Here is a 13,938-nt window from a genome sequence, read left to right as displayed (position 1 = left end):
TGATAGCCACCGATCTGGGGGTGGAAATTTCCTACAAGGGGAGTCAACATGTAGAGGTTGCTGTTCCTGCCAGCTACCATAATGCCACCTGTGGCCTCTGTGGAACCCTGAATGAAAACCCCGCTGATGATTTCTCGACTCCAAACAGATCCCTCGCGGCATCAGCAGCTCTGTTTGCTAAAAGCTGGCAGGTGCACTATGCGGAGGACCAGTGTGGGGACACCCAAGAGTTGCCAAGCTGCCCTTCAACCGAATTGGCTCTTTTTTCCAGCCCAGAGTACTGTGGCATCCTGAAGGAATCTCCAGGTCCTTTTGCAAACTGTGCAAAGGCTCTGCCTCTCTCCAGCTTTATGGAAAGCTGCATGTATGATCTTTGCACATCTGGGGGCAATCGGACGGTACTGTGTGAATTTCTCCATATTTATGCTGGACGTTGTCAAGCAGCAAATGCCACAGTTGGGCAGTGGAGATCGGATGCATTTTGTCGTGAGTCAACCATAATAATGGTGGCGACAATCACCTATGAGCCCCTGTTTTCCAGCCCAGGCTTGTTGTGAGGACAGCCTGGTGGGGTAGGGAGCCTGAGGCCTAGCAGCTAAATGCAGCCTCTCTAGGGGCTGGAGGGACTTTGGGTTCAACAACATCTGGGAGGCCATAGGTTTCCCATTGCTATATTATGAGAAAGGGCCAGAAGAAGAACAGGTGTGTGTGTGTGTGTCTAGTCCAGGGTTTCCTAAATTTGACTCTCCATCTCTTTTTGGACTACAATTCTCATCATCTCTGACCACTGGTCCTGCTAGCTAGGGATGATGGGAGTTGGAGTTCAAAAGCAGCTGGTGACCAAAGTTTGGGAAACCCTGGTATCAACTCAGGTACCATGTGCATTATTTAGGAACCTAATTTTCTTTTCAAGCCCAGCCATGCTATTCAGCAGGGTGAAGTGACCTTCTTTAGCTTGCAGAGAGTTGGTAAAGGCATAAATTGGTGTTTGAATGGTGCAGCACAACTTTATGTATGGTGCAGCACAACTTTATGAAAAGTTGGGCGTAGCAGAGTGTGTATGTTTGCACTCCTCTCCAGGCAGCAAAATGTCTTGGGCCAGCACTGATTTCCTCTACCCCTCTTCATACGTCCTTTCTCCATCAGGAATAACTTGTCCAGAGAACAGCCATTATGAGCCTTGCTCTACTGCCTGCCCAGCCAGCTGCTTAGATTCTACAGCCCCACTTTATTGCAATGAGCCTTGCAGGTAAGGACAGGCAAATCCATCAGTTTTGGTTTCTCTCAGTTTTTCAGTTTTCCAATCACATACTCCTCATTCTTAGTTTGCATTTTTTTTTAAGTCCTCAAGAAAATCCATCAGCATTTATTGCAAATTTCTCCCAATAGACACATATTTGTGTGCAATTTCCCCCAATAGACAGAATTTTGCAAAGCAGTTCCCCCTAATAAAATGCATTTTTGTATCTTATTTTCACAAATGTAAGCATTTTTATACACACTTTACCGAAGCATATGCCCAAAAATGGAAAAAAGAAGTCCCAGCAAAAGAAAAATGGATACAAAAACTTACTGAATATGCAGAAATGGCAAAAATTACCGGAAAAATAAGAAATCAAGATAACAAACTTTTTATAAAAGAATGGAAATGGTTTATTGAATATTTACAGGCAAATTGTAAACAGAGAAGAACATTGCCAAGATTATTGTAATAACCTGCTGTTTTATAAGAGTATACACTTAAAGTAGATGAATAAGTGAGCAAATTAAGTTAATTTGGATATGCAGAAAATATTAAAAATAAATTTAAGGAATCACAGAAAGAGAGGGAAGGAAGTCACGTTTTGAAATGTTAAAATGATTGTAAAATTATTGAAATGTATAAAATTGGAAATCATAAAGAAGCATATGCATTTCTGTATACATTATTGGCTGGAGAACTGCAGTGCAAAATTTGCAGGAATTTCGGCTTGAAAAGCACGAATTAGGAGGACTCACCTCTAAACGTGGGTGCCAACTCCTTGGGGCCCTGGGTGCCTGAGCACCCACAAAATTCCCCATGAAGGGGCTGGGCACCCACAAATTTCGGTGCCAGGGCCATGCATGCTATACTCACGGCCCTGGGCTCCCATGGTTGCGGTGCCAACCTGACACTCCTGCCTCTAAATGTGAACTGAATTGACTTTCTTCCCTGTCCCCTACTTGCAGGGAGGGCTGCTTTTGCAACAGAGGCTACATTCTTAGCGGAGAAGCTTGTGTGCCCCTGGACCGTTGCGGCTGCACTCTGAACAGCCAGTATTACCAGCTGGGAGATGACGTGATCCTGACAGATACCTGCAGCCAGAAATGCTCCTGTAGGCGCCCTTCCCACCCCATGGAGTGCCAGAAGCATGCATGTGGGGCTCTGGAAACATGCAGAGTTGTGGGCGGCGTGCTGGGCTGTTACCCGGCGACCTTTGGCAACTCCTGGGTCTTTGGGGACCCCCATTACGTCACTTTTGATGGGGTCGCATTTGACTATGAGGGAACGTGCAAATACACGCTGAGCAAGTACTGTGCCCCCCAGGGAGCCCTCCCTTACTTCGCCATAAAAGTGGAGAACGAACACCGGGGCTCCTTGGCCGCAACATGGGCACGTCTGGTGGAGATAGACGTCTATGGGGAGCACATTGCCATAGCGGCTGGTCAGTACGGCAAAGTGCAGGTAAGGACCTTGTCCGTATTCTTTCCTTGTCTGGTTCCACCTGGCATTATTTTCTGTTGCATGGCGGAGAAGGATCTCAGTGGTTGGATGCACAAACACTTGGGCAGGCTTGGCAGAGGAGGAGGAACACGGGCTGCATGCAGATGCAGACCTGGATCCCTGTTGTCACACTCAATGGGATGCATGTTCTTAATTGTGTGTTTTATTTCATAGAATCATAGAATAGCATCATAGAGTCGGAAGAGACCACAAGGGCCATCGAGTCCAACCCCCTGCCAAGCAGGAAACACCATCAGAGCACTCCTGACATATGGCTGTCAAGCCTCTGCTTAAAGACCTCCAAAGAAGGTCTGATGGGATTTGTATACTAGTTAATTGTAGGGTTGCAATTTGTCCGGAACTTCCCAGGTACATCCTGAATACTGCACGATAGCAGTGTCCGGGCGATAAAAGGTCGGTTGTGTCATTTTCACTGATTTTCCTTAAAAGTAGCTCAAAAGCGTCATTTTTTGTGATTTTGTCCCCCCCCCAGTCAACAACTTTGGCACAAAACAAAAAACTCAACAACTTTTCTCTCTGGATTTTCACTGTCTGGATTCTTATAAGCAGTTTACAGAAAATAAAATGCACATTAAGATTATAAGTAAAAGTCATTTAACCTCCTTTTTTTTTTTTTACAACATATAAATAAAATCAGCTATTTAAAAAAAGATACGTTGTTTTCAGCACTACACCTCCAGCATCTATCTGAATTAGCCACTGCCTTTCTATACAAATATTGTGCAGTCCAAGGGCTGGTGTCCGTCCTGGGTCTCCTGCAAGTGTGGTTCCCGAATCAGCAGGGGGTGCACACATAGAACCCTTCCTGCGTATGAATTACCCTTTGCTACAAATGGTTGTCACCTATACTCTTGAATTCATATTGCAACTTAAGCCGGTGGCGCTTATTTGGCTGGTACAATATCTTACTTATGAGTCTTACTTTGGATCTAGCCAGTGCTTTTTTTCTGGGGGGAAAGCAGGGGTTTGCATACCCCCTTAAACATTTTGTGAATCTAAGTTTGGCCTCATTGAGGGGCAGTATTTCAATATGAGTAGGAAAATGAGAGTACCCATACATATTTTTTTTTGGGGGGGGGAGGAGCGCCTGGAACTAGCTTTTTATTGTAGCTTTGCTAGGATGTACTGAACCAGCAAATTCTGAAGATGCCAAGCTTTGGCCAGTGAGAAATTGTGCAATGGTAAAACCTTCAGAAGGTATTACATCCACAACTGAAATGTTTACTTGCTTATTAATCAGGAGAGAGAAAAAATAAAGTCGTACCTTGGTTTTCAAACAGCTTAGTTCTCGAATGTTCTGGCTCCCGAAACCTGGAAGTGTGTGTTTCGGTTTGCGAACTATTTTTGGAAGCTGAACATCCGGCGGTGCTTCCGTGGCTTCCGATTGGCTGTAGGAGCTTCCTGAAGCCAATCAGAAGCCACACATTGGCTTTCAAATGTTTTGGAAGTTGAACGGACTTCCGGAACAGATTCTTTTCGTCTTCCAAGGTATGACTGTAATGTGGAGCTCATTGTCCAAGAGTTCTCTAGTGCAGTGTTTCCCAACCTTGGGCCTCCAGCTGTTTTTGGACTACAACTCCCATCATCCCTAGCTAGCAAGACCAGTGGTCAGGGATGATGGGAATTGTAGTTCAAAAACAGCTGGAGGCCCAAGGTTGGGAAACACTGCTCTAGTGGGATGTGCCTTGGGGTTCCAGTGTGAGGGCTTCCTCTATGGCTTATTCAGTCCGCAATAACTTACTGGCTTGCTTAATATGTAAAGTGAGTGTGCTGCACCCTTTTGTTAAGTGATGGAAGGAATGTAACTCTGGGTTAAATTGGTTGCGGTGGTTGCTATTCAGTAATCCCCTGAGAGCACTCTGTGGTCCAACCACTAATATGCGGCATAATCTATCTGACAGAAATGTGGGTAGAGAAAACCACATCAGTAATTTTTTATTATTATTGAATAAAGTGGTTTGCTCATTAAAGTAGGCTTGGCTACGTGCAACAACAATTTGGCTTGAGAAATGTATGCTGCACCAGCTTTAAAAGTGCCTTGATAGACAAATCACACGCACCTCTACTATACTTGTTTGGGAAATGGAAGGGAAAGGACTGGGCTGCAACAGAGCCATTCCCCTCTGGGAACATTGGAAGCTGCTTTTAATGAGTCAGACTGCTATTCCACCTGATGATTGTGCATGCTGATTGGCAGTGGCTCTTCAGGGTTTCAGGTAGGGAGTCCCTAACTGCCCTAGGTGGAGATGGTGGGATGGAACCTGAGGTCCTCTGCATCTTCTAACACTGAGCTACTTCCATTACCAAAAAAGTAATGGATGCTGGAAGGCTTCCAAAAAGATTGACAATCATCAGAGTTGGGAAGGATGGCCTGTTGTGACAAGCGGACGCTCTCCGGGATGTCAACCCTACTCAGAGATGCAAGGGATTGAACCTTCTGCATGTGAAGTATGTATAGATGGAGCAGCTATGGCCTTTATCCATCTAGGCTGAGTTGTGTTTCCCCTGTGCACTGAAGTATCGTTACAACATTTTGTTCTGCCTCTCCTCTACGTAGCTCTATACTTCTCCCATTTTAAAAACACCATTAAGTTGTCTGAAACCACATGCCCCACCCAGAACTTGCGATGGGTGAACTTGTGGCTGGACCGTGTTGCTGAACTCCAACTCCCATCAGCCTCAGTCAGCATGGCCAGGGATGATAGGAGCTGGAGTCCATCAACATCTGGAGGTTACCAAGTTGGGAAAGGCTGTTATGAAGGCCGCTTAAGGATTTGGGCCTGTCATTCACTGTGAATGCAGCCGTAATGGTCTGAGAAAGACATCTCCCTGCCTTTCTTTCCATTTAGCTGAACGGCATCCTCCTCCAGCTGCCTTTCGACTTCGGAAACGGGAAGATCTATGGCTACTATAGTGGCTTCTCTGCCATCATCCAGACCGATTTTGGCCTCTTTGTCTCTTACGACTGGTCCTACTATGTGTCATTTTCTGTCCCCAAGTCCTATTCCGGACTGCTCTGCGGCCTCAGTGGAGACTTCAATGGGAATCGGAGCGACGACTTCAAAAGCCCCAATGGCACTGTGCTCTTGGATGCTGCCGCTTTTAGCAATAGCTGGAAGGAGGCCAGCTCACCTTTCCACTGCACAGTTGTTGGGTTTCTGCCACGCTGTGACGAAGACCTGCTAGACCGGTACTCCTCTGTGAGCTCCTGCGGAATCATCCGCGATCCAGATGGGCCATTTAGACTCTGCAGTGACCCCGATGTGACACAGGCCCACTTCGAGAGCTGCGTGAAGGACATGTGTGTCACGAACGGCAGCAATTTGTGTGAGGTCCTGGGCACGTATGCCCAGCAGTGCCAAATTCACGGAGCCACCATTCAGCCCTGGAGGGAGATCACTGGGTGTGGTAAGGGATTGACAACTGAAATGTGAACTGCAATAGCAATACTGGTCACAGTGTTTTAGAGCAGTTATGCTATGATTTCTAGAACGAGAAAGAAAAGCTTATTAAGCTGGGACCCCCAACAATTTTTTCAACTGGTTTACAGAGGGAGAAGAAAAAAGTTTGAGAATCACTGCTTTAGTGTATTCAGAGAATTTTGAACACATTTTCTCACTCATCCTTACAACAGTCCTATAAGGGGTGTGTGTGGGGGGGGTGAGGTTGGGACTGAGAAATTAAGGCTGGTAGAAACAGCATCAGTGCCTGCTAAAGCCACAGTACCAAAACAAAGTTCACCACGGAGGTCTGCTCTGAAATCCTTTTTTAAAATAAAAATAAAAAAGTTGCATCTGCCAGATGCCCATTGCAATCAACTCCTCTACAGTTTTGACCTATTTACTGATAGCGGAATGGTTTCTTTAATTACTTTAGTAGTTTATAATAGTTTCAAAGGTAATTAAAGATAGGAGGTGCAGCTGGCCTTTTCCCTGGAGATTAATTTCCAGTATCATAAGCAGTAGGGATGCGGGTGGTGCTGTGGTTTAAACCACTGAGCCTCTTGGGCTTGCCGATCAGAAGGTTGGCGGTTTGAATCCCCACGATGGGGTGAGCTCCCATTATTCAGTCCCAGCTCCTGCCAACCTAGCAGTTAGAAAGCAAGTAGATAAATGTGCAAGTAGATAAATAGGTACGGCTCCGGCGAGAACGTAAATGGTGTTTCCATGCGCTGCTCTGGTTTCGGTGTTCCATTGCACCAGAAGCAGCTTAGCCATGCTGGCCACATGACCCGGAAAGCTGTCTGTGGACAAACGCCAGCTCCCTCGGCCTGTAAAGCGAGATGAGCACCGCAACCCCAGAGTCGTCTGCGACTGGACTCAACTGCCAGGGGTCCTTTACCTTTACCTTTTTATCATAAGCAGTGCTTGGGCGAATGCTGTAATTTCTCCTCACTCCTGGTTCATGCATCTTTCTGATAGGATATCTCTATTCCCTCGACAGCAAGCATCTAGGAGTAAATGCTTGTTCTCTGTCCGTGGAGATAAGAACAACAGATAACTCTGTCACAATTATTCACCACTTAATTACAACTTTTGAGGAGCTCTGAAAGCTGCGACCGACCTGCTCAGCTCCTTCCCGGAAGTCCGTCTCCTCTACAGTGTTGAAGGAGCTGCACTTTTGCATTCTCAATATCTTTTCGTTTGTGCTTGTTTCAGAGTTGCGCTGCCCTGCCAACAGCCACTATGAACTCTGTGGACCTTCCTGCCCTGCTTCTTGCGCCCACCCAGCTGTGCCCTCTCGTTGCCGGACTGGGTGTGTCGAAGGGTGTCCGTGCAACCCTGGCTTCGTGTTGAGTGGCACTGAGTGTGTGCCTCACCAGCAGTGCGGCTGCACTCACGGTGGAAGATACTACCTGACTGATGAAACCTTCTGGCAAGGAGAAAACTGCAGTAGCTTTTGCCGCTGCGATAGCACCACCCATGCCGTCACGTGCACCCTCTCATCCTGTAGTCCTGGAGAGTTCTGTGGCATTCGCAAAGGCGTTTATGGTTGCCACAAGCTGTTGGGTGGCACTTGTTGGGCTTCGGGGCATCTCCACTACACGACATTTGATGGCCGGCATTATGACTTCTGGGACACCTGCAAGTACATATTTGCAGAGCTGTGCACGGCAAACACATCTTTACCCTTCTTCAGGGTTGAGGTTAAGAACGAGAAGCTGCACAACAGATCTTTGTCTGTGACCTCAGAGGTGTTTGTGCAAGTGGGCACCCATCAAATACACCTGCAGAATAGACGCCGGGGAACCGTCAAGGTAAATAGCATGTGGGAAAGCTCTTAAGTGGGGGCGAGCAGCCTTTTTGCTCCTACAGCATTGGCAGGGGTGGGGCTGCACTAAGGAGCTGCATACAGGCTTTCCCTGCCATGTAGGGGGCAGGGGGGAAGAAGACCCACCCCCCAGTGGCGGAGCTTCATGCTCCGGCACTGGGGGGCAGAGAGCAGGCAGGGGCAGGGCTAGTGTGCATCCCGGAGGCATGGCGTTCTGCCAGCAGGGGCGTGGTGCGTGTCCTGAGGGCGTGGCATGATCCCTGTGGGGGCGTGGTGCCCAGCCTGGGCAGGGGGACAGCTGTGATGGCACCCCACCAGGATCACGCTGCCAGGGGCGGTGCACTCCCCCCACACTCCTCTTCCTCCACCAGTGTCCGCCTCCACCTTGGCAGGGTGAGAGAATCCCTTTTGAAAGCAGGGGTTGCATTGATGACAGCACCTTTTTTTCAGTTACAAAGACTCTCTGTGCTGTGGTAGAAAAGATTACAATGGGGGGTGCAGTGAGCACCACTGGGAAGCAGTCTTAGTGGCATATTTGCAGCATCACCTGCAGTGGCTGAAGTTCCATGGCTCATACTGTGTGGCAGAGCAGCAAATTTGTCAGCCTCCAAAATGGGTAAAGATGGTGGTAGCAGAGGGACCACCCAGGAGGCCATGTCAAGAGGGCCACATGTGGCTCACTGATTGCCCACACGTACACCATACTGTGGAGGCAAGGTTCATCCTGCTCTTGTGAAGAATCTGGTCGGGGCTAGGATTTGTAGTGAGATGAGATGCAGATACAAAATTCAGAGAAATGGGGCGTGGGGAGGGATTTTAAAGATGAAGAAGGAGCAGGGCAATGCCAGAAGAGAACTGACATAGCCAGGGGCATATGAATTTATTTTATTTTATTTTGACAAAGTAATGATCACAAATGAATAAGAATAAAAATGTGCACCCCACCACTGAGACCATTCAATTGTAACTATCCAACCTCCCAAAATTTCAACACCTCTTGTGATGGTTTGACCCCTTTCTGTTTTTACAGTACAAATTCTACAGACACCCTCCATATCTCCTCAAAGTCATTTCTCCTGCATATTCCCCATCTTACCTTAATGGCACATGCTAATTTATCATTAATAGCTATATCCCACACCATTCTTCCATTTTATATTCTGCTTGCCCCTTCCACTTTCTAGCTATAATAATTCGTGCAGCTGTCAATAATTTTGTGAGCAAGTCATTCATAGCATGTGACCCTTCTATCCCATCATAAATTGATAATAATGCTACCTCTGGACTTTCAGTCAGCTTTAACCTAGTGATTTCTGTTATTATGTGAAAATTTAAGGCAGGCTTCCCCAACCTGGTGCCCTCTAGATGTCTTGGGCTGCAAATCCTATCATTTCTAGCCATCGGCCATCCTGGCTGGGGCTGATGGGAGCTGTACTCAAAAAAAGCTGGAGGGCTCCAGGTTGGGGAAGAATGTACTGAGGGGGCAATCGGGTTGGCTCATAGTTAGGCAAGGATTATTTCGCAACAGGAGCTAAGATGCAGAGTCAGAGCAAAGCAGGTATGAGGCTGATGCAGAAGTCAAGGAGAGACCTCAGTGAAACAGGAAACTAGTCAATGAGAGTGCAAGAGACCCTGGAACCAAGCCTAGTCAAGGCAAAGTCACATCAATGAGTCTCTTGATGTCCAGGTAAGATACCTGATCTCACCAAGGCCAGATTAGTAAAGATTCCTTTTTTAATAAATGATATTTATTGAGAATTTAAAATTACAGAGGGGGGGGGGAGGAAAAGGAAAAAAAAGACAAAAAAGGCATTAAACAATACAAGTCAATAAAAACAAAAAAACAAAAAACAAAACACACAATACATCAAAACCAAAAACAAAAGCAAACAAAAAATTTAAAAACAAATCCAATATTCCCAAATCTTGATCTTTTGTTAACTTGTTTCATCGACCTCCTCACACCTCCCTTTTTTGTATTCTAGTTATTAATTATCTCAGCAAATCCTTTCCATCTTTCACTATATTCTGTCATTAAATTACCTTAATTTATTTTAACCTTAACTTACCATAAAAAGCCCTAAAGCTTAAAGCTTAAAACTTATTTATACATAATTCCTTATAGCATTTCTACTAAAGCCAAATAGTTTCATTCCAGCATTTTTTCTAACACTCATTAATTTTACAATAATTCGTAAAGATTCCAGGACAATTGTCGTTTTGGAGTTGTCCTTAGATTGGCCACTTAAGCCCCACATGAAACGCATCACTAAAAGTGGGGGCACCAATCTGCATCAAATTTGCACATTGAAAATTCTACACTCAGCTCCTGAACTTTGTTCTGAAGTAAGGAGAACAGGAATGGTTTCTTAAGGGCCAAAGTAACTTCACCACCCAGAAGCTTTGTTGCGGAAGAGAAGAGTGCCAGTTCCTTGATGACCCTTCAGATTAACCAGTCTCTGACTTTTTGCTTGTTTCAATCAGATTGATGGGATAACTGCAAACCTTCCAGCCAACATTAATCAAGGAGAAGCTGTCATTTATCAGCATGGAGTGTACACAACACTGAGAGCGAAGTTTGGCCTGGCAGTGAGCTTTGACCTGGCCCATAGCCTTTTTGTCACCATCCCCGCCGAATACATGGGCCACACCTGCGGGCTTTGTGGGAACTTCAATGGAGCTGCCGCTGATGACTTTATGATGCAAGACGGCTCCTTGGGGAAGAATGTCTCCTACTTCGCTGCGGGTTGGAAATCTGAGACTGTGCCGGGCTGTGACGGTGGCTCTGCTGACCCCTACCCTCAGTGCCTGGAGCAGGAACAGATCCTCCAGGCAAAATGTGGATGTTGGATCATCCAGAACCCCACTGGGCCCTTTGCTCCTTGTCGGTCTGAAATTAGCCCTGAGCCCTATCTGTCTGATTGTATATTTGACCTCTGTGCCTCCCCAGGGGACAGCAGGGTCCTGTGCCAGTCCATTCAGAAGTATGCCGCAGCCTGCCAGAGAGAGAACCTGAGCATCTCAGCTTGGAGGAACGATACTTTCTGCAGTACGTATCTTGGAGCTGTGTTACACTTGAAGCGGAGAAATCTTTTCGTGTTGGTTTCTCATCGTTTCTCATTTTTCCCAGTCTTAAGTTCAGTTCTCCACATTTTTGCATTGGTTTGCAATTTAAAAAATGCTCATGAAAACCTGTAAAAATGTAATTGCACACTTTTCCCCAATATACACATTTTTTGTACTGTATTTTACCTGATATACCCATTTTTGCAAAGCAACTCATATAGTGCACTTTATATGTTATTTTCACTACTATGTACATCTTAACACACACTTTCCATTAAAAAAAGGCCTTTTTAGTACACAAATGGGAGCTGCATCACAAATTCAGAAAAGTGCAAAATTTGAAAGATAGCAGAACATGCAAATTAGGTAGATTCTCACTGAAATTCAAGCTGAATTCCTTCCCCTTCCCTACTTACACTACATGGACATAAGAAGAAAATGGTTATAATTATCATTAAACTTTTGTATTTAGGGGAAAACATGCCCATAAGGAGAGAGAGAGAGAGAGAGAGAGAGGGAGAGAATTGCTTTCTGTTTCACCGGCCTCACAATTTATTTTACCGTATTTATTCTCCTCCTTGTCTTGTGGTGAAAAAATTATGTAAAAATAATAGCTCCCCCCGAAAAGGCTGCTGTAATTTTAACAAGGCATTTTCTTCTCAGTGGGGTGGAGATCGCAGAATTTTACAAACTCGGTATGGTATTGAAGTAAACTTTACTCAGAGGAGATCCGTTGAAATTAATGAACACGACTAAGTTAGGTACATTGATTTCAATGGCTCTGAATAAAACTTAATTGAGTACCACCTTGGGGTTAAGCATAAATGGTCTCCCAAATTTCTCCATGGTTTTTGTGGGTGACAAAATGGGTGTGTAATGGGGACTGATATCCTTGGAGAGGGGGTTGAAATTCTCCAACACCTTATCTCTGAAAGCTGTCTTTTGTTAAAATTTGGTTTATTTAATGTTGAATGAAACTCTGGGCTTCTCCAGTCTGGTGGTGGTTGTTGCTGTTGTGTTGCAAAACGTTACCGATGCACAAATAGTGCATTAACAGTGGGCTTATTCACACACCATTCTGCTAAAGCTCATACCAATAACAAACTTAGTTGGTCTCTAAGGTGCTACTGGAAGGAATTTTTTTATTTTGTTTCGACTATGGCAGACCAACACGGCTGCCTACCTGTAACCATTCTGCTATGTTAGTTGATCCACAGCTGCAACCAACATTAACGTCAGGAGTGCAGAAACCATTTTGCCAAGCACTCTGTAGGGGAGGACTGAAATCCTCTGTAATGGTTCAGGAGGAGGTCGGGGGGGGGAAATAAAAACCCAAAACTTGCCAGAAAATTATTTTCAGGAAAAGCGCTTTCTTCTTCCCCACCCCTAGATCTCCAGTGCCCACAACACAGTCACTACGAGCTCTGTGGCAGTCCTTCGCATCAGTTGTGCTTCGGGACCTGGCTCCAGAACGTCTCTGCCTCTGCTTGCTCTGAAGGGTGCTTCTGTGACGACGGTTACTATTGGAATGGCAATGAGTGCGTCTTGCCTGAGCAGTGTGGCTGCAAGCATGATGGGCGCCACTACAAAGTGAGCTGGTTGTCCAGTCCAGTCAAAGCCAATGTTATAATAATAATAGTTATAAGAAAAACTGCTCCCTTTTCCTTTTGGGGTACAGTGAACTGGGGTTAAGAACTTAATACGTTCCGGAGGTCCGTTCTTAACCTGAAACTGTTCTTAACCTGAAGCACCTCTTTAGCAAATGGGGACTCCCACTGCTGCCGCCGCACAATTTCTGTTCTCATCCTGAAGCAAAGTTCTTAACCTGACGTACTATTTCTGGGTTAGTGGAGTCTGTAACCTGAAGCGTCTGTAACCTGAAGCATCTGTAACCCAAGGTACCACTGTAATCCAGAGCCTGTATAGAGTCCTTAAGTGAGTTTCCTATTGGTAGGACAAAACAACAGAGGCCAACCAGATTATATTGAGAATCAAAGCGGCTAGTAAGCCTGGTCTTTATTCAAGGAACTGTTACAACAGGGTCCCCACTCACCACACATAGAAGGGAGGGAGAACCCTGAGCAATGGTGCACAAACCCTTATACAGACTTTTGAAATTGCCCACCCTGTAGCCCAAGACCACCTCCCCAAAACATCATACGTGCCTCACAGAAGGAGGCGGTCTACAGCAGAAGTCCTGTCTGCCAGGATACCTGACAATGGTCACTGGTTGCATTACCTGGACAGCCTGGCCATTCTTTTGTGATGGTTAATACTTTAGTTCCTGAATGCAGGTCACAGGCTCAAATTCATACACAAATACGCCCTTAAGATGGGATTTGCAAGTGAAAAGACAATGGGACGTCTTTCCCCATTTGCCTCCCTTACTGCAGAAGAATATTTGAAGTCACTGGGAGAGTCAAAATGGCTCCAGGATTGCTCTCCCATACTATTTCAGGCACATGGTTCATATATTTAGATATGTGTGCATTTATGAACATTTATTCTATATTTGAGACCTTGAAATTCTTATAACGTAATGTTTGTCTGTCTGTTGTACTTCACCCATCCGACTGGTTTGCCCCAGCCATTCTGGGCAGCCACTTCCAAAAAATATAAAGGAACACAGCAAAACATAAAACAATAAAAGCTTCCTGAATAATGTGTAATTTGGGAGGGGTTATAGATCAGGAGCGGAGCCCTTGCTTTCCGCATGGAAGGGACCAGGCAGCAGGTTGTGAGTAACACCTGGACCTGAGATCATAGATGGCTGCTAAATAAGTCTCTTCTGCTTTAAGACCGCTTCCTAATATTACCCAAGTTATTACCCTGCCGCC

General features: G+C 45.6%; 1 protein-coding gene across 1 annotated transcript; it reads left to right on the top strand.

Annotated features, from left to right (window-relative positions):
- Positions 1 to 1,088: 1,088 nt before the first annotated feature.
- Positions 1,089 to 13,506, top strand: LOC310711150 (IgGFc-binding protein-like; the record flags this gene model as incomplete). The annotated part of the gene is made up of 7 exons (XM_083512618.1): positions 1,089 to 1,249; positions 2,209 to 2,704; positions 5,614 to 6,172; positions 7,423 to 8,021; positions 10,520 to 11,084; positions 12,492 to 12,691; positions 13,495 to 13,506. 7 exons carry the CDS (start codon positions 1,089 to 1,091, stop codon positions 13,504 to 13,506), a joined length of 2,592 nt encoding a protein of 863 aa, XP_083368744.1.
- Between the last annotated feature and the right edge of the window lie 432 nt (positions 13,507 to 13,938).

Source organism: Podarcis liolepis (genome assembly GCF_965112155.1).
Source record: "Podarcis liolepis genome assembly, chromosome: 7".
NCBI classification, from domain to species: domain Eukaryota; kingdom Metazoa; phylum Chordata; class Lepidosauria; order Squamata; family Lacertidae; genus Podarcis; species Podarcis liolepis.
The sequence above is the reverse complement of the archived record's forward strand: the minus strand, read 5'-3'. Positions and strand labels throughout refer to the sequence as shown.